Source organism: Triturus cristatus, chromosome 7, assembly GCF_964204655.1.
Source record: "Triturus cristatus chromosome 7, aTriCri1.1, whole genome shotgun sequence".
Classification (NCBI taxonomy): Eukaryota; Metazoa; Chordata; class Amphibia; order Caudata; family Salamandridae; genus Triturus; species Triturus cristatus.
Genome location: NC_140590.1, coordinates 1384001785 through 1384020242, shown reverse-complemented (window position 1 = coordinate 1384020242; position 18458 = coordinate 1384001785). Strand labels below are relative to the sequence as shown.

The 18458-nt window shown below is 43.3% G+C and overlaps 1 protein-coding gene across 1 annotated transcript in view; it reads left to right on the top strand.

Annotated features, from left to right (window-relative positions):
• The window catches only part of RAB5IF (RAB5 interacting factor), a 46216-nt gene extending 29044 nt beyond the window's left edge, over positions 1–17172 (top strand). Inside the window, exons 3-4 of the mRNA XM_085619107.1 lie at positions 3420–3549; positions 16497–17172. Coding sequence (XP_085475233.1) covers positions 3420–3549; positions 16497–16538 — 172 coding nt within the window. The 3' untranslated portion in view covers positions 16539–17172. The remainder of the gene's footprint in view (positions 1–3419; positions 3550–16496) is intronic.
• The last annotated feature ends 1286 nt before the right edge of the window (positions 17173–18458 follow it).

Sequence of the window (18458 nt, the reverse complement as noted above, 5' to 3'; positions counted from 1 at the left end):
GGGCTGAGGATAAAATGGGGGGGGGGTCCCAAAACGTGTTTTCCCCCATGCAATTTTCCATAGGGACCTTTAATCGCACCTACAGCCCGAACTGCTGAACGGAATTACACCAAATTTGGCAGAAAGGTAGACCTTGGTTCAGAGTCGTGCCTTTTGGTTAAATGGCGTAAATCCGTTCAGTAGTTCCTGAGAAAATGACAATTGAAATCACATATATATCTATGGCCGCGGTGGATCCAACCACGCTAAGCGCACCCTGCCGAGCACGATTTGTATGCTAATTGGCTGTCAACACTCCAAACCAGGAAGTGTTGGCAGCCATCTTGTGCCTCGGTAGAACCGAGGCACAAGAAAGCAGAAAAAAACCTCGCAAAAAGGGGGCAGGGTGTCACCTCAGGCCCCGCCCCCTTCCTTCACCATTGTGCAAACCCGCCCTGTGGTGCGTTTTTAAATTGAGAAATTAATTCCTCTTCAATCTTGAGGGTCCCTGGGGGCCAACTAGCTGACCAGGTACCTCCAGTATGCGCCAGGGAGCTGCGTTGCAGAGAGGTGTTCAGAGGCCAGCCCCCAGCTCTGTGGCGCTTGCTGGAGGTACCTGGTGGGCTAGTTGGCTCCCAGGGACCCTCAGGATTGAAGGGGACTTAATCTCCCAACTTAAAATGGGCATAGGGTGCATTTACACAGTGGTGAAAGGAGGGGATGGTGTAGGAAAGTGGCTCTATATATACTGGACCAAAAGTAAAATCAGCCGAACTACGAATTCCGATTTACTCACCTGTTATCAGGAGAGACCTTGGTGCTGCATCTTTGAGCCCAGTACTGATCCTGAAAAATAATTCTAACCATACTTACCAGTAACTTGAATTTCCTTCCATAGGCTAACATTGACTGGTTTCACTTGGAAATTCTTCCAAGTGTGGAGTTTTGGAACTTATAAATATTCCTCTAAAATCAGCCGAACTACGAATTCCAATTTTCTCACCTGTTATCAGGAGAGACCTCAGTGTAGCATCTTTGAGCCCAGTACTGATCCTGAAAAGTAATTCTAACCATACTTACCAGTAACTTGAATTTCCTTCCATAGGATATCATTGCCTGCTTTTTGCTGAAAAAGTTTCTAAGCGTTGATTTTTGAAACTTGCATATATTCTCTAAAAATCGTGCCAACGATAAAAACATAATTACTTGCCTGTTTTAGATAGAGGTCCCAGTGCTGAACCTAGGAGTCCAGCACTGGATTACAAAAGTAACGTGAACATACTTGACCTGCAAATTGAATTTCCTTTCATTGGATAACATTGGTAATTCCAACTGAAAATAAATTAAGAAAATAATATAAATATATTAAAATAAAAATATAAAACAAAAAATTTCTATTTCAATATTTTAAACTTTTTTTCCCATTTATATTAAAAATATATAATGTAATTTAAAAAATAAAATATGTAAAAATAAAGTTAAACTGTAGAAAATCAGTATAAAAAAATACGTATAACTATTATTACATTTAAAAATTAGCATTTAAAAAACCTTCTAAATTCACTGAAAAAACCATAGGTTTCAGACATATTATAGTTAGGAATTAGCATTTAAAAAAACCTTAGAAATTCACTGAAAAAACCATAGGTTTCAGGGCTGTTATAGTTACCTGGACATTTCCCTCGTACAAAACCATTGAAATTCCTCCGTTGTAGTTAGTTCTGCTAACTATAACTCGCGCGCCCGCAATCCACTGCTGATGATGTCACATATTACATCACTCATGACATGGTCAGTGACATCACTGATGACCTAACCGATGACATCTAAAATGACATCACTCATAACATCACTGATGACATCATCCATGTGACAATCCGATACACCTCATCATACAGTAGTATAACCTTTCATCGCTCACTGTAAAATAGAGTACCATATTTGAATCCATTGACACACCAATACACGTTTCTAAAAACCCACACAGTGATTCCTAGATCTACACACACATATAATCACTTACCTATATATTCACTCATACATGCTGTCAATGATCAATAGAACACTATCGAATATACTTGTACACCTATATCGACATTACACACCAGCACACATCCTATTCACTTATGCAAACAATGGATCATACTTACATTTACTCAGCTACACACTTATGCACACACCACTTCATTTATTCATATAGATAGTAACTTCTACTTGGTGTGTTATAAAATCACTATTACAAGTATACAGTTTTCCATACAGACACTCATACAATCAATGAGTCTTATGTATACTTATTTATATACAACACCTGTCACATACACTGTCTTTTTTATTTTTTTTAGTTTGTTGGACATGTACCATTGAGAGATATATTTGCTCTTCACCACACCCATAAAGATATTCACTCACCCAAACAACTGTTATAACATGTAGTCTTAACCTCGTATACCTACTGAATCAACTATTCACACATCTTTGGGCAGTCGCACCCCCCCCCCCCCCACCGAACCCCACACATTCACTCTCCCATACAAATACTCAGTTAACTAATCAATAACTAATATAGACTCACACATAGCTAGTAACCAACTGGTGCAGCAGTTTACACAACAACTGACAAAGTGATACAGATATTCACACAGTTTAGTCACTATCCAATATATTTAGTGAGACACTATAAATTAGTCAAGTAAACAGTCAATCACACTGCTGCTAAATCCTCCATCCAGATATTTATATATCCACTCATTCTTCAATGCAGATTGCGCTATATATATATATATATATATATATATATATATATATATATATATATATATATATATACCAAACCACATTCACTGGATGATGTCATCAGTGGCGTGATGTAATATGTGACATCAGCAGTGGATTGCGGGCGCGCGAGTTATAGTTAGCAGAACCAACTTTAACGGAGGAATTTCAATGGTTTTGTATGAGTGAAATGTCCAGCTAACTATAACGGCCCTGAAACCTATGGTTTTTTCAGTGAATGTGTGTTATTTATAATATAGGATCAGATTGTTGGTTGGCTGTAACCCATAAAATTTCAAGCAAAAACAGTGGTGTCCGATACAAGGTCAATGTGCGGTTTTCCTGTTAGTGCCTAATCAAATAACTAGGGTGTAGCCATTATCTTGACAGTGTGGTCAACTAAAAACAATAACGTTGTGATGTTTTCCTCTATAATGAAACACAACTGGAGATACATGTATTGTGCTGAATATTAGAAGCAATGAACTGTAGATGATAAGCTTGCTCTGTTAATGGAAGTTGAGGCGCTGCTGTTAGGCTAGTACCAGGTGTTGTCTCTTGAGAAGTCTTTGTATGTTTTCTGCCTGCATGCAATAAGTGCAGTATCATTCTTTTAAATGAATAGCTGCACAAACACTAACCCTTACCTCTCTATTTCTCTTTAGATTCTGTGTAATCAATGCTGGAGTCCTTTACCTCTATTTCAGCAGTTTTCAGCAAATAGATGAGGAAGAGTATGGAGGGACATGGGAGTTGACAAAAGAAGGCTTTATGACATCGTTTGCACTTTTCTTGGTAATTAATTGATTACTTTGTTTGCAACACTGTGGTAAATGTTACACGCTGACATGTGGTGTATCTGGGCTGTTATGTGATTACAGCCACTGTGAACAACAAATGGGATATCTAGAATACTCTAATCTCATCCTCTAGTAATGCTCCGCCCTGTGTTTTGCTCGTTGTCACGGTTTTATTTTTTTACTTTTGTCTGCCTTCCTCTCGAATCACTCATTTGTTTTCTTGATCCCATTGACTTGACTTCTTGGTATTGGTTAGCTGAACTATAAACCACTTTTGCCCAGCTAGATAGCTTAGTACTTCACGTGGGAGATTCTCTTCCCCAAAGGATGATCTCAGTAACACTCATTCAGAAGAGGCAAGGGTTCTTCATAAAGAAACAATCTCTTATATTCGTGAATATTAGAATGTCTTTGTGAAGAAGAAACTGGAACACAGCTTGTTTTTAAGGTGTATATATATTTGTTTAATTTTAACAAGAGGTAAGCATGACTTTGCATCCTAACAGACATTTGTCCATGTGACAAAATCCAGATCTCAAGGCTTTAAAATGCAGCAATTTCTACTCCTCCCCTTACTTTTTTTTTTATACACTTAAAAAAAAAAAAGGAAAAATTAGGTTAAGTCAGATGTATAAAGCTTGACCCTCTAAAACTTATTTGGCAAAAAGGGCCACTTTTAATTCAGCCTCAAAGAATAAAAGCAACCGAGAAAATGCTGCAAATATGCCGCTCAGTGGTTCAAAGGTGACTTACAACTGATGTGCCTAACTTCTGTTCATCTTCAATAAAGTTTTTGCTGTCATGCAGTTTGTAGTGCATATATCGCAAGTTAAGATTCATATCGTTTTCAAATAGAAGGCGCTCATAAAAATTCCAACATTGCATAACAAATCTCTGATGATCATAGACACTGCAAAAGCACAAGCCCTTCCTTATAGTTTTGCAGATTTGTTTTTGCAGAATGGGGGCCAAAAAAGAATGCCTCTAAGCTGAATACAAGATGCAAAACAGTGACTAGTGCTTTGCATAGGAACATTGGCACAACAATATAAAGGTAGGTCATGTTGCCAGACCTGTGACAGACCGAAAGCAAATTTAGAGTGAATAACCTAAACAAAAAACAATTAAGATGGTAACGCTGAGTAGGGTTTATTATCCATTCTAAGTAGGGCTCCTTGTTGTTGACAATCTTGAATATTTAACTATCACTTACTTGGCCTGGGCCTTATCTAGACACAAGTTTATACAATGGTCCAAATAGTGTTGTTTTATGTTCAGGCTTGATTTTAAGACTGGGTTTTGAGTTCTGAGAGGCCTATAATCTCGTAAGTTTCCCTCAAATAGTAGAGCCAGGGCATCTCGTCTGCCCTGTCAAGTGACAGACAATCAGTAATTCCAGTTCTGACCAGACCAGCTTTTGGGGTTCCCCAATATTTGATCCACAATAGCAGTGGTGCAAGCCTGATCATCACCTCCAGGTATGACATCCAAGTTCCTCATGGCATTCTAGTGTAGCAGGAACTGACCATAATCAACGCATAAAACAATATTCTGCTCTTTGCAGGACCCCCACTTTGCTGTAGCCCCATAATCCGTCGATGTATACCCTCACCGAGATGCATGCTTTGACTACACCCCGTCCTTCACCCTAAGCAACGGAGGAGTCTCTACGTTCGAGGGCTTGTTCTGCGGAGTGCGTGCCTGGATCTGCTCCGCCCCCCCCTTTCCGGGACCATGAGCGACTCCCCTTCCCCCCCACCACCAATTGAAGCAATGTTTACGCCATGTGCGCCATATTATGGCGGCCTGACACTTCTGATGCGTCTTCGGGCCCAAAGGCTCAGCAGAAGGAGTTCCATCAGGTTCCGTGCTGTCCACTCCAGTGCCCGTAGCTCCTCATGGATCTGTTCCCGGATCCGGACCGGCACCAGTCATTTCTCCTACACCACCTTCCCCGGTGACGTGTGCAACACCGAGTCTTCCGATGTCACCAGCGCCCACTGGCCGGGACAGCCCCATTCTTATCCCCAATAACACGGAATCAGCTGGGCATCCACCGAGGCCGGCGCCGGGAGAGCATGCGGACTCCATCTCATACTCAGCCTTATTTGGAGGGGCTAGGATTTGAGGAAGATTGGGAGGGGATGCAGGATCCCTTAGAAATCCTGCCTTATTCTGAAGAAATGGACTGGTATGAGCAACTGGGTGATGCCAGTGGCTTGGATACCTCTCTAGAGCCTGGCATGCTTTCTCCCCCTAACCTGGCTACGGGGAATGAGTTTTTTTTGCTGTGGTGGTATACAGGGCTGTGGAGGTCTTGGACCTGCAGCTTCCTACTGTGGCGGTCAAGACCAATGTCTTGAGAGGTCCTCGGAACCCTTCCTACCATTTAATGAGGCCTTAACTGATGTTCTCTGGGGCACCTGGTCCAAGCCCAGCACAGGGGCTTCTATGAATAGAATAATCGCCTGCCGCCATTGCCCTGCACCAGTTGACCCAGTTTACCTCCCATCTCACCTGAACCCCTAGAGCTTGGTGGTTCAAGCTTCTACTTTGTGTGTCGTGTTCCCTTCCGCACCCCCAGATAAGGAATGCAAAAGGCTGAATAGCTTTGGCAAGAAAATATTTTCTTCCACAACCTAGCATTGCAGTCAGTAAACACTGCATGCCTCTTGGGCCGTTACTCCCATTTGTTATGGGAGATGGTTGCGCATGTGCTGCCACAAGCCCCTGTCCTCTCCCAAGCTGTTGCAGACGGGAGAGATGCAGCGAAGTTTATCATACGCTGTGGTCTTGACACAACAGACTTCCTTGGCAGTGCAATTTCCACAAAACAATGGCCATAAGGCGCCACACCTTGCGGAGAACGTCTGGCTTCTCTGGGGATGTCCAAGCCAACCTTTTAGACATGCACTTTAATGACTCTCATCTCTTCGTTGAGTGGCTGGACGCAGCGCTAGTGTTTCAAGAACTCGCGGGCTACGGCCAAGTCCTAGAGCCTCTCTGTGTCATCTCGTCCTACGCCTGCCTATTGTCCTTTTTGTGGCTACGGAAGGGGCTTTTAGCGGCACCAGGCCTATCCTGGCCAGAGGACCGCCCAAGTTCAGCAATCTTTGCGCAGCCGTGTGTGCGGCATTCCCCGACCCCAGGTGTCATGCGGCCGGAGGTCAGGTCAGGCCACAAACCCTCTCCCTTCCTCCTAGTCTGATCCTCCCAGATCATGGGCGTTCAGTTGGTGACAGGATGTGCCATCACCTCCACTGCTGGAGGGACATCACATCGGACAGGTGGGTTCTACAGCTAGTCCTAAGGTGCAACTTCCTCCCCTTCAAAACTGTCTTTCCCTCGATTCCTCCTACATACGATCGGCTGATGGAAGATCTTGCTTTGCTTTGAGAGGAAGTCACGACTCTTGGCCAAGGAGGCCATGGAGAGGATTCCGGTGCCAGAAGTAGGCTGTAGTTGCTATTGCCTCTACTTCATGGTACCCAAAAAGGACTGAGGCCTTAGTCCTAACCTCTACGTCGGAACCCTCAACTACTTCCTCAAAAAAGGGAAGCTCAAGATGCTCACTCTTGCTCAGAACCTGGGAGACTGAATGGTAGCATTGGACTGGCAGGACACTTATTTCTATATTTCTGCCCTGCCTGCCCATCGCCACAGCCTGCGGTTTGCGGTGGGCCACGAGCAATTTCAGTTTATCGTGCTCCCCTTCGACCTCACAACGTGCCCCATAGGTGTTCACTGAGGTGATGGCAGTGGTCGCAGCTCATCTGCGGAGATCACAGGTTCCATTCTTCCCCTATACCTATATCGACGACTGGCTGTTGAAGGCGTGCTCGCCCCAGGCGGCTGTCTCCCACCCCATACTACAGGGTATCTCCTGCATTCACTGGGGTTCACGATCAATGTGCTGAAGTCACACCTGACTCCTTCCAAGACACTTCCTTTCATCACAGGTGTTCTGGACACTGTGCAGTTTTGGGCCTACCCTTCCGAACTGAGAGTCCAGGATTTTTGGGCTATGATACCGACGTTTCAGCCTCTATAATGGATTTTGATGAGACTGACTCTGAGGCTGTTACATCCTGCTAGTGAATCATGCCAGATGGCACATGCAGACTCTGCAGTGGCACCTGAAGTTCCAGTGGGCGCAGCATCGGGGTAATCTGGCCTACCTTGTCCAGACTTCGGAGGGAACTGTGCGAGATCTGCAGTGGTGTCTGACAAACCGCGAATGGGCCACAGGCAGGCCCCTCTCTCTTCCCCCACCCAGATCTCACAGTAGTGACTGATGTTTCACTCCTGAGATGGGGCAGCCATCTGGGAGAGCGGGCGATCAGAGAACTCTGGTCTCCGGTGAAAGCTGGGCTCCACATCAACCTGTTGCAGCTTTGTGCGACCCGATTGGCACTGAAAGCTTTCTTTCCATCTCTCAAGGGAAGTCTGTTTCAGCGGTTCACAGACCACATCACCGCTATAGTGGTACTGCAACAAACAAGGCGGGGTGGGGTTGTGGGCCCTATGTCAGGAGGCCCTGCATCTCTAGACTTGGCTAGAACAGGGCATATCCCTGGTGGTTCAACACCTGGTCAGTTTCCTGAACGCCAAGGCAGACAAACTCAGCAATCGGTGCTTTCTGGTTCACGAATGTGCTCTTCATCAGAGGTGGCGCAAGTACTATTTTAGTAGTGGGGAAAGTCTTGGTTAGATCGGTTTGCCTCCGAAGAGAATGTGCAATGTCTGCAGTTTTGCGCATTGGAGTTTCCAAGGCGGCTCTCGCTTTGCGACGCTTTTCGTCTCGGCCTCCTGTATGCCTTTCTGCCCATACCACTCCTGTTCAGAGTGCTCAAAAAGATCCGGAGCGACAAGCTCAAGTCATTCTTGTGGCACCGGACAGGGCATGGAGAGTGTGGTATCTCAAGCTTCTGCAGATGAACATCGATCCTCTGATCAGATTTCTGCCTCGTGAGGATCTTGTCGCAGCAGGGGATGGTCCTCCACCCGAAGCAGTCAACCCTCCGCCTCCTTGCGTGGAGATTGAGCGGTGACAGTTGATAGCATTTGACCTTCCTCCTGAAGTATTCAAAGTTATTCTGGCAGCCAGGGGTCCCTCCACTAAATCTGTATACGCCTGCTAATGGCACACATTTTGGAAATATTGTACATAACGATCTATTGACCCTCTTTCTTCCTCCCTTTCTGACATCCTCCTTTTCATCAGGACTCTGCTCTGGAGACTCTAAAGCATGGGTACTCACAAACTTTCTCTCGGGGGGCCAAATTTACAGTGTGGTTTCTGGCCGAGGGCCGCACGGGTGGGGGGCGTGGTCATTGGGGGCGTGGTCATTGGGGGCGGGGTCAGTGGGGCGGGGCTATAGGGGGGGGAAAAATCACTGCTGTTTCAAAACATTACTAGACAATGCTGTATTTCCAAAGCAGATGTAACTACATGGAGCACATGTTTATATTATTTTATTGTATTGCTCAAACTTTCAAGGAAGGAGCTGAGATGGACACATTTAAAAAAAAAAAAAAAGTTTTGGGAAATTCGCAAAACGGCCCTAAAGTTATTGTTAAACCAAAACATCATTTTCCTATGGTAACTAGTCGTAACTATAACCACACAGTGACTACTACCACTGTGTTATGCATGTGTGAGAGAGACTAAAAAAGAAAAAAAAAATGATCTCAAAAAGCATTGCTATAATAACCCCTAGCATTGAAAGGAACTACATTGTGTGTAAAAGAGCAGAATGTAATCTCAAGTTAGTTAGGATGTGGCTGAAGTGGGTTGACTCATTGCGTCATTCTGTATGGTGTACTGGACAAAAGACAAATGTAAATAACACCAAAACCGACAACTAGAAGAGGACTGGCTAAAAGCTCCTCTTGTGGCGTAAAGTTTTGCACTGTCCCTCCAACCAAGAAACTTTAGGCAACTTTAGGCTAGTTCTTTTTGCCAGTGGTAAACAAAATCTATGCTTTTTTGCCACATTTTCTTGCCGCAGTTGTCCATCGAGGACAGGTCATCATCTTCTCTTTGGGATTGTGAAATTATGCTTCTGCACTGAGAAATTGTATGTTTCTGTGTAATGTATTGTACTGATGCGGTTGTCCCAGTTGAAGGCAAATGTACACAGGTAAATCGTGTGAAAAAACATCTTTTCTACGGAATGAAGTGGACTCCCGGGCTGTGTAGCCAGTAGCCAGGCCACCCTTTTATTTTGAAGATGCTGAATTCTGTTGGACACAAGGGCTATAGATACTGCCATCTACCATGTTACACTAACTCAGTTGATGTCACTTCACATTAAACTTGTGGAGTCACCTTTTTGACCCTAATCTTTTCTTTTTCTCACTTCTTGGATTTCCCGATCGCCTGGGCTCCGGTTGGCTTTCTTGCAGACCAATCAGACCACATTCTCCTATTTTTGTAAGCCGCATTGAAGCTTGAATGGAGCGGTCTCCCCGCTCTGGCCTCCTAGGGAAAGTCTCGGCTGGCTTCTGGACATTCGACGGTACCCAGTATGACGCTGCGTGCTTCTTTGCATCGTCTCTGACAGATGAAACTCGAGCACATTAACTAAAGAACACAGACACCCACTGGCTTCCTGAGGATGGGTTTGTCAACAGTTGTGTATTTCTGCTGCACACAGTTAAAGATGTGTAGTTATCCTGGGTTCACACAGGGTAGGGCGGGGTTTTCCCATGAAATGTTGTGAAAAACAACATTTGGCAAGGAGGGTAAACACAGACTTCCCTCCCTCTCCGGGCTCCACTGCCAAGACGGTTTCTCACGATATGGATGGAATCCCTGTCCTTCTTAGCGCTGAACACCCGAGCACTATTCCTTATTTGAATGAAACCTTTGTCTGCTGTCATTCAAGAAATAGTTACCAGAAGATCTTTTATTGTAAATGCCTTTTGACAATAACGTGGCGGGACACAGGAAGCTTCTTCAAAGGTCCTTTAAAAGTCAGCTGTAAAAGCGCTAGTTACAGCTGACTTTTAAAGGGCTTGTGCTTCGCGCCGGGTGCCATGTGTGACGTCACCTCTCAGCGGCCCAGGCCAATCAGAGGCGAGATAAGCAGAGAAGATGGTCGTAGGAGCAAACGTTGTGAATACGTATTGAATACGTATTCACTACGTATGCTCCTGCGGCCATCTTCTCTGTTTACAGGAAGGAATTTGCATACTGTATGAATGTGTATGCAAGGGTCCGCGGGCCGCCGATGAAGGCCGGGCGGGCGGCCAGTGTCCCGCGGGCCGTACTATGAGTACCCGTGCTCTAAAGGGTTACCTTTCGGCCCTTTCTACGGTTGCCAGATCAACCGTCACTATTCAAGTCTCCTATTGTAAATAGATTTCTGAAGGGGCTTGTACATTTGTTTCCCCCCTCAACTTTTGCCATGCCCCAGTGGGACCTTAACTTGGTCCTCACTTATCTAATGTGTGCACCTTTTGCGTCACTGCACAATTGCCCCCTCTAGCTGCTCACCATCAAGACACCCTTTTTAGTGGTAATAACTTCTGCCAGGATTGTGAGCGAGTTGTAGGCATTGTCTTCTCAGCCTCCTTATCTGACCATTTTCCCAGACAAGGTAGTGCTCCGTACTAGGGCTTCTTTTTTGCCTAATGTGGTGACACCTTTCCACCTAGGGCACATCCCTCTAAGGTAGAAGAACGTCTCCACCATCTGGACGCAAGAAGAATGTTATCGTTCTACTTTAACCGCACTAAAGAGTTGCAGGTGGACGACCAACTCTTTGTGGGGTACGTTGGAGCAAAGAAGGGATGTGTTGTGCAGAGGAGGACCATTTCCCGATGGGTTATCCTCTGCATTAAGATCTGTTATGCTTTGACAAAGAAACACCCTCTTGAAGGCCTCGGAGCTCATTCTACCAGAGCTAAGGCAACCACCACTGCTCTTCACTGTGATGTCCTATTCCTCGACATCTGCTAGACGGCTACGTGGGCATCCCTGCACACGTTTGCCAAGCATTATTACCTGGACAATCCAGTCCATAGGGAAGGCCTCTTTGGCCGTTCCGTCCTACAGGACTTTCTGGTTTAAACTTTTCTGCAGTCCTACCTCCTGGGATGGTATTGCTTGGGTATCTGTTCACAGGTAAGGAATCTGTGGCTAAATGTCTGTCAAATGGACAAGTTACTTACCTTCGGTAACTCCTTATCAGGTAGAGACACGATCTAGCCGCAGATTTCTTACTGACCCATCCATCCTCCCTGCACTGCAGATCAGTTATTCATGTCTGCGCTTTCTCCGTCAGGGCCCTGGTTGTCTAAACGCACCATTGCCAGTCAACTTCATGGTTCTGTGCATCTGGCTTGGAAAGTCGCGAAAAGTACCGATATCAGCGCTCCGAGGTGGCACCTATATAGATGATTATGACGGCGCGATGACTGGGTGGACGCCGACATCACGTGGAGTTGACAGACTCCACCTATCGGCGCGCGGGGTACTGCTTAAGAAAAATCTTCCGGATCCAGTCCGACGCCTGGGAAGTTCACAGGTAAGGAATCTGCGACTAGATCATGTCTCTGCTAGATATGGCGTTACCAAAGGTAAGTAACTTGTCTGTCAAAGGCACTTGATAGATCACTGAAGACCAGAAGTAACAAACCTCTTTTGGTTATTACATATTTCCCTGCTATGAGGTAGAGGTTTAAGCATTGTTTGACAGTGCCAATACCAGATCTAAATCTGTATTGGGTTTCCGTCGAACGTTTTTTCCGCAGCCCAATCTTCCAGGTGAGATAATACCCACTTAGGGCGACAAAAGAAACAATTTATGGACGGAATGCTTTACAATGCAAACAGTCACCCCCAGTCACAAAGATCTGGGTTTAATCCATCATTTTTTTGCTCATCCACCACCCCAGTTTGGACCCAGCCATATGCAAATCAGTCTTGACCCTGTTCCTTGTGGGAGAAACAAGCAGGTTTGTAAACTGTTATTCAACTCCTATTGTATCGTAACTGGCCCTATCTCGTCATTTGAACAAATACAAATTGAACCTATAGTATCTTTCACAATACTTTAGTGAAAAGCAGTAGGGCAAACCTTATCCCATTTTATCTTCAATCCTTTGCTCTTGGAAAAATCAGTACTATTGTTACTTTTTGGGCTAGTACGCTTAATATGAGAGTTGGTTGGGGTCACTTGCGCAATTACTAGTCACAGCGAAATCTATAAAAGTGGGAGAAGCTCCGCTGATAATAGGATGTAATCAACAGTGCTCTCAGCATAATTTCCTTGGAAGGGCCTAATACGAGCATTCTCCAGGCACAAATATCGCTTGACAAACTTGTTCTGCTTCAGCATCAACACATTCAGTGCCTTATGTAGACTGTGTACTTAAAAAGGGTAACATTATCATTATTTAAATTGCTACCTTGCAAGAGCTATATCATTTAGTCCTGAAAAAAGTTGGTGGAGAGTTCCAAGAAACCAGAGGAACAAAGGGAAAGATAAGTCCCCAAACATGAGATTGCCATCCATTTAATACTTCAAGAGTATAGATCTATGAAGCAAGATTGTGGATATTCAAGCATTCGTAATTCTGGGTTTGGGTATTACCAAGAAAGATATTTGACAAAGTTGTCACAGCAAAAGTGTACCATCGTTTATAAACTCGAATCACAGTATCCTCATGTATATAGGAGTGGAAAGCATCTATTTTAGCCTCATGTTTATCCCTAAAATCATAAGACTAGGATGAGTGGGGCAGCGCTTTCCCTGTGTGCAGGCTGACGCACATGTGTGGTGATACATCATAGCTGATGAGACCTAATCCTATATGCAGTATGACATGAGTCCCATCGTCCCCCACCCCCACACCACCACCCAGGCAGTCAAGTCGAGTGAAATGCAGACCATGTGAGCTGCATCGTACAACTAGGCCTAAGGCAGGCCTCAGTAATCTCTCCACAGGTCCCATATTTTCTGAAACTTATTTGGCCAACCTTTCTCTTCGAATATATAAAGCGTTCAGTTTCCATGCACCATTCGAAGTCTGAGCTCCATTTGAAACCAACTTTCTTGCCCTCGCATGTTGTAAATTTTTATTATTTTGTGTTGTATCGTACGATGCCTGCATTCCGCCAAGTCTACCACCAACTACTACTGAGGGATTACATGTTTGCTATAAAACTACAGGGTGCATACTTTTAACATTTCAATAATCAGAAAGCGTAGGAAGTTTCATTGTTGGTAAGTCTACAACCAGCACTATTAGTGCAGACTTCTGCCATTTAAATTGGAGTCTGCCTCATCATGACTTGTCATAGTGAAAAGTTGTGTCTGGTAGCTTTCTAATACCTTCAGAAAATATTTTTGCACATGTACTTGGACGACTGGTTGATCAACAACAGTTCTTTCAGTAGTCGCAGGTTTACAATCTGTTCAACTGTACCATTTTTACCACCTCAAAAAGCAAGTTTCCGAGAGCAGACTCCAGTTTCAGGTTGGTTTCAGCTTTAATATCCTTTTTATAGACTGGTCTTTAATTTAATTGATTTTTCTCTGCCTCTTCCCTGAAAGTGCTGATTAAGCTGAACTAGCACGTCAAGGATGATCCTCTCTGGTCCAGACTCGAAATGCAGATGTGGTGGTTTTCAGGCTTTCTCATGTTGCAAAAGCCATGCAGGAAGCTAGCCTACTTCGTGAAACTCATATTGAGAATGTCGAGCAAGGTCCCAAACTACGGTCCTCCATTTCTGGCTTTGACACCATCTAATGAATGCCTCTAGTATGTTCATCGACGTCTTCTGCCCGACTTCTTGGTCATCCTGAAGCAATCTGAACATCATTCCACAAGCACATTATGCACCTTCGAGCAGAGCAATGTTTGTATTTGGTGTCTGGATAAACCAATTGATTTCAATAGCCTGAATTGTCAACACTGCTTTATCTCTATATGTATCTAAACCTAACTTTATTTTCCTCTTTAAAAATAGATTTGGCTGCCATCCAGCCTTATTACAATTCTTCTTGGACGTCTTGTTTTAATTGCCAGACTGATGAATGATTTTGCAAAGTGTCTTTAAAGTTGTAACCTTCCCCTTTTCCCCATTATTGACCACTACCTCCAATGGGACTTATATGTAGTCTTTTCCTAATTCATGTGACCACCCCACCTCCCAATTCCCCACCCGTTTCTCTTTTGATCCCATGTAAAAAAATGTGAATGCAGTAGTTAGACCATTACCCGTTTATGGAAGTTAGCATTCTCAGTGGCTGTTTCTGCAGCTAGAATGGTGCTGGGGGTCTAAGCAGCATGTGAACTATATTTAATATTATTTTAATCAGTTGGTTTTTATTTTCTCAAATCTGAACTCCACAGTCAAATTGCTTTATATGTTTAATGTGAAAATTGATCTTCAATGTTCTAAGACTAAAGATATTCAAAAGCTGATGGGACCATTGGATTAGGCCAAACCTCATTCCAGAAGATCTAGGGCAGCAACCAATAGCTTTTAGAAATGTGTAGACTGGTCACTTGGAGATTGATACATGCTGTAGCCAAACGTTCACTCATTGACTTGTTTTCCAAAACTTTAATATTGAGCTGAGCTGAACTTTCTACTCTTTTGGAATGTTTGTGATATCAAAGATGAGCTCATGATAGTCAAAGGATAATCCTACTTCTCCATCATGTCTATCTTCTTTGAATTCATAATCACGCTACACTTGTCTTGGAAAAAAGGGGCATAGTTTGAAACAGTAAATCTATTGGACTCTTACTCAAATTTTCCCTTCAAAATAATCTAATATAGCTGATACTGCTGTCTTTTCAGTGGACTTGAGGGTGCTAATATTGCTATGAAAATGTATAATGCCTATATGCATCATTTTCTGCTAAGGGTTTTTACATTGCTTGGCGACAATTCTAAGTGGTATTTCCAGCTGAATGTATTTTATATTGGAAATTGCCATTCTAACATGAGCTGTTGGTAAAGACAGAACATGATGCTCCCTGTAAGCTTATTTTTCTTGAAATAATTTTAAATTGCTAAAATATACTCTACAGTGTTCTCTGAGAACTAAATAAAAATAATAAATACATGATTGAGAACTAAGATAACAAGTACGCAATGTTTCCTCCTGAATCAATATCAATATTGTTTGATGCAGGTATAAATGATGTACAAATGGTGCAGGTATCTCTACCAGTATGGCTGATTTCGGCAAAACATTTTGCACAGAACATACTATAGTCTGCGCTAATGAGGGGTAAAGACAATGGTCCGTGGTTACAGAAATAATTTTGGTTGCTATACAGGTTAGCTGCAGTGGTGCAGCAGAATGCCCTATATCGGATGTTTTGTCAGGCAGGTGCTGTGTAGTTTCTATTGCATTCACACAATAGCTGCTCTTGATTGTCCATACAACTCCTCATCACATTTCCCTATGTCTTCAACACAACCACTCCCTCTCCACAGTTCCCCCTGTGCCTTGTTCCTTGTCAATTGACAGTCCAGTTATCCTCCCCATAACACTTAGTCCATGTACCTTCTCTTTCCCCCTAACTCCCACACAAGTCCCTTTTTTATCTTCAAATTTCAGTTTCCTCCCAATGTTTCTTACTTTCCGCAGTTTGATTTGGCATGTCATCTGTAGGTCACTGTAACACAACCAAGCCTATCAGCCATGGCCTTGTCCACGAGGTGTGAAAGTTCCTGTGCATAAATATCTGGTTTCTATCTTTTGTCCCTGCATCTTTGAGAAGTATTGGTGACGCATGGGTTACTGAATCTGGTTATCTTTGTGATTGCTCTGGTGTCATTGATGGTGCAGAGATTCACAGGGTGAGACCTGTTGTTGTGACACTCCTGAGTGAGAACAGTAGAATAGCTCTTGCTACGTGGTTGATTATTGAATTATTAATAGACCAGTTAATAATTGTACTTCTTTCTAGGTGGTTTGGGTAATCTTCTACACTGCTGTCCACTTCGATTGACACGGCTGACGCGCCACTTTGCCACTTTGCCAAATTAGTTCCTAATGAACAGATGGAATCGTATTTAAATCGGAACCTGTGCTGGGCTTGGAATGGCAAGAGGCAGGTGAAAAGGAAGCAAATGATTGCTTTTGTATCGGAGGAAAAGGCACGTTTTACTACAATGGAAAAAAGACACTTCTGAATCCCAGAGGCCGCTCCAGGACCATTTTATACAAGTGTTACTGAAGATAACTTTTTTAACAATAGAATAACATTGGAAGCAAAAGCCCATCACCTTTTCAACGCTAGTCTGTCACCCGATTCGCCAGTTCAACTTAATTTTATTTTTTTACAGTATCCTCAGCATGCCATGCTCATAAGCTGACATAACTTTATTGTACCAGCATTGTTTTTTCTACATGACCCAAGAATCGTGGTAAAATGTCTGCATACAATTTATAATTCGTGTCTTCCACCACCATTATTAAGATACTACAGTTGCAGTCAGCGAAGTAAACAAATGTTGATTTTTCTATCCGAGAACTTGAAATGCTGCAGTGTTCGAATAATATAATGTATTTCAGGATAACTTGATTGCATTACATGCATTACATGTTTTATTGTAATTAAAGATTCAGTTTGTTCAAGTACAGACACTGAAGCGTTGCTAAATTACTTGAAAAATGAGAATTGTAGTTCCTGATCCCTGCTGAAATAGGGCACGAGAGACAGAATGACCCGATGCTTCTTAGCCAAGTGTCTCCAGGAGTTGCTGTTTGTCACCAGAATGTGATAACGTGGGGGGCTTGAAGATTGAGTCCCATACAAAGTGGACAATTGTGGCCACAAATTGGTTAGTTTGACAGTTGAGATTAAACTAGTGAGAGAGACTGTAGTTCATAACCTCAGAGGCATGTCTGGAAACACCATAGTAGGACTGCAGTAGTTTAGTTGGACAATGGGGGAGGAGGGGGGTGGGGGGCAAGAGTACTGTGACCGTTTGTGTGAATTGTGAGTTGCCTGACCTTGGTATTGTTTGCAAATGTTAAGTGTTTATAGGATAAAAGCGGAATCCACCATTGTTTGTATAACGGAGAATGAGTGACCGATTCCTGCTGCAGAACAGACATTTTTAGATGTTAATTAAAGTTGAGTTGAGATTGCGGAAATGAGGAATTACAGGAATGTGAAGATCAAGGAAGACTAGAATTGATCATCATTCTATAGATGAACCCATGCTTTCTCAATCTTTTCCTGCCTGGTTTAATAAGTAGTTCAGTCTCAAGGTCGTGCCCATGATGTCCCTATACCATGTACGATAACTTAAAGAACAGTGTGTCAGCCTGCATTTTCGAGAAGCTCACCAACTCTGTAGTCCCAAAGGTGACTGCTATTGCATCACCTAGGGTTTGCAACTAAGAAATACAAAAAGGAAAACCAGATACGAGGGTACTTCATCTATACACTTAAAATATCAGAGCTCACCCCATTCACATCTTGCTTTTAAAAGCCCTCCAGTAGTGCTAAAAGGAACAGCTCCTTGAATAATAAGGAACTAAACAGCTCCCATGGCCCACAACTTAAGATCTAATCTCTATAACACCTCACCCCTACAGTTTCCTCTTCTGGTCACATGTACTTTCTCTGAAAGTACCACCACCAGACTTGTCTGTGCCATGTTCGTTTTACTTGTCGGACAGAACGACTCCGAGATCTGATCACATTTTGAATAGGAGCCTTTCATGTCCATCTGTAGAAATGGCGATTGTTGTTGGCAAGTATATTGTTCTTCTCTGTCTTGGACTTTTTAGTAGATTCACATAGTTTTAAAAACATGCATTCTAACAAGCATTGGGAAAGCCCAGATGTCTGGCATTGGACACAGCCTTACGACTTTAGAAATTCTTATTTTTTTTCTATCATTGTTTTTCCAAAATG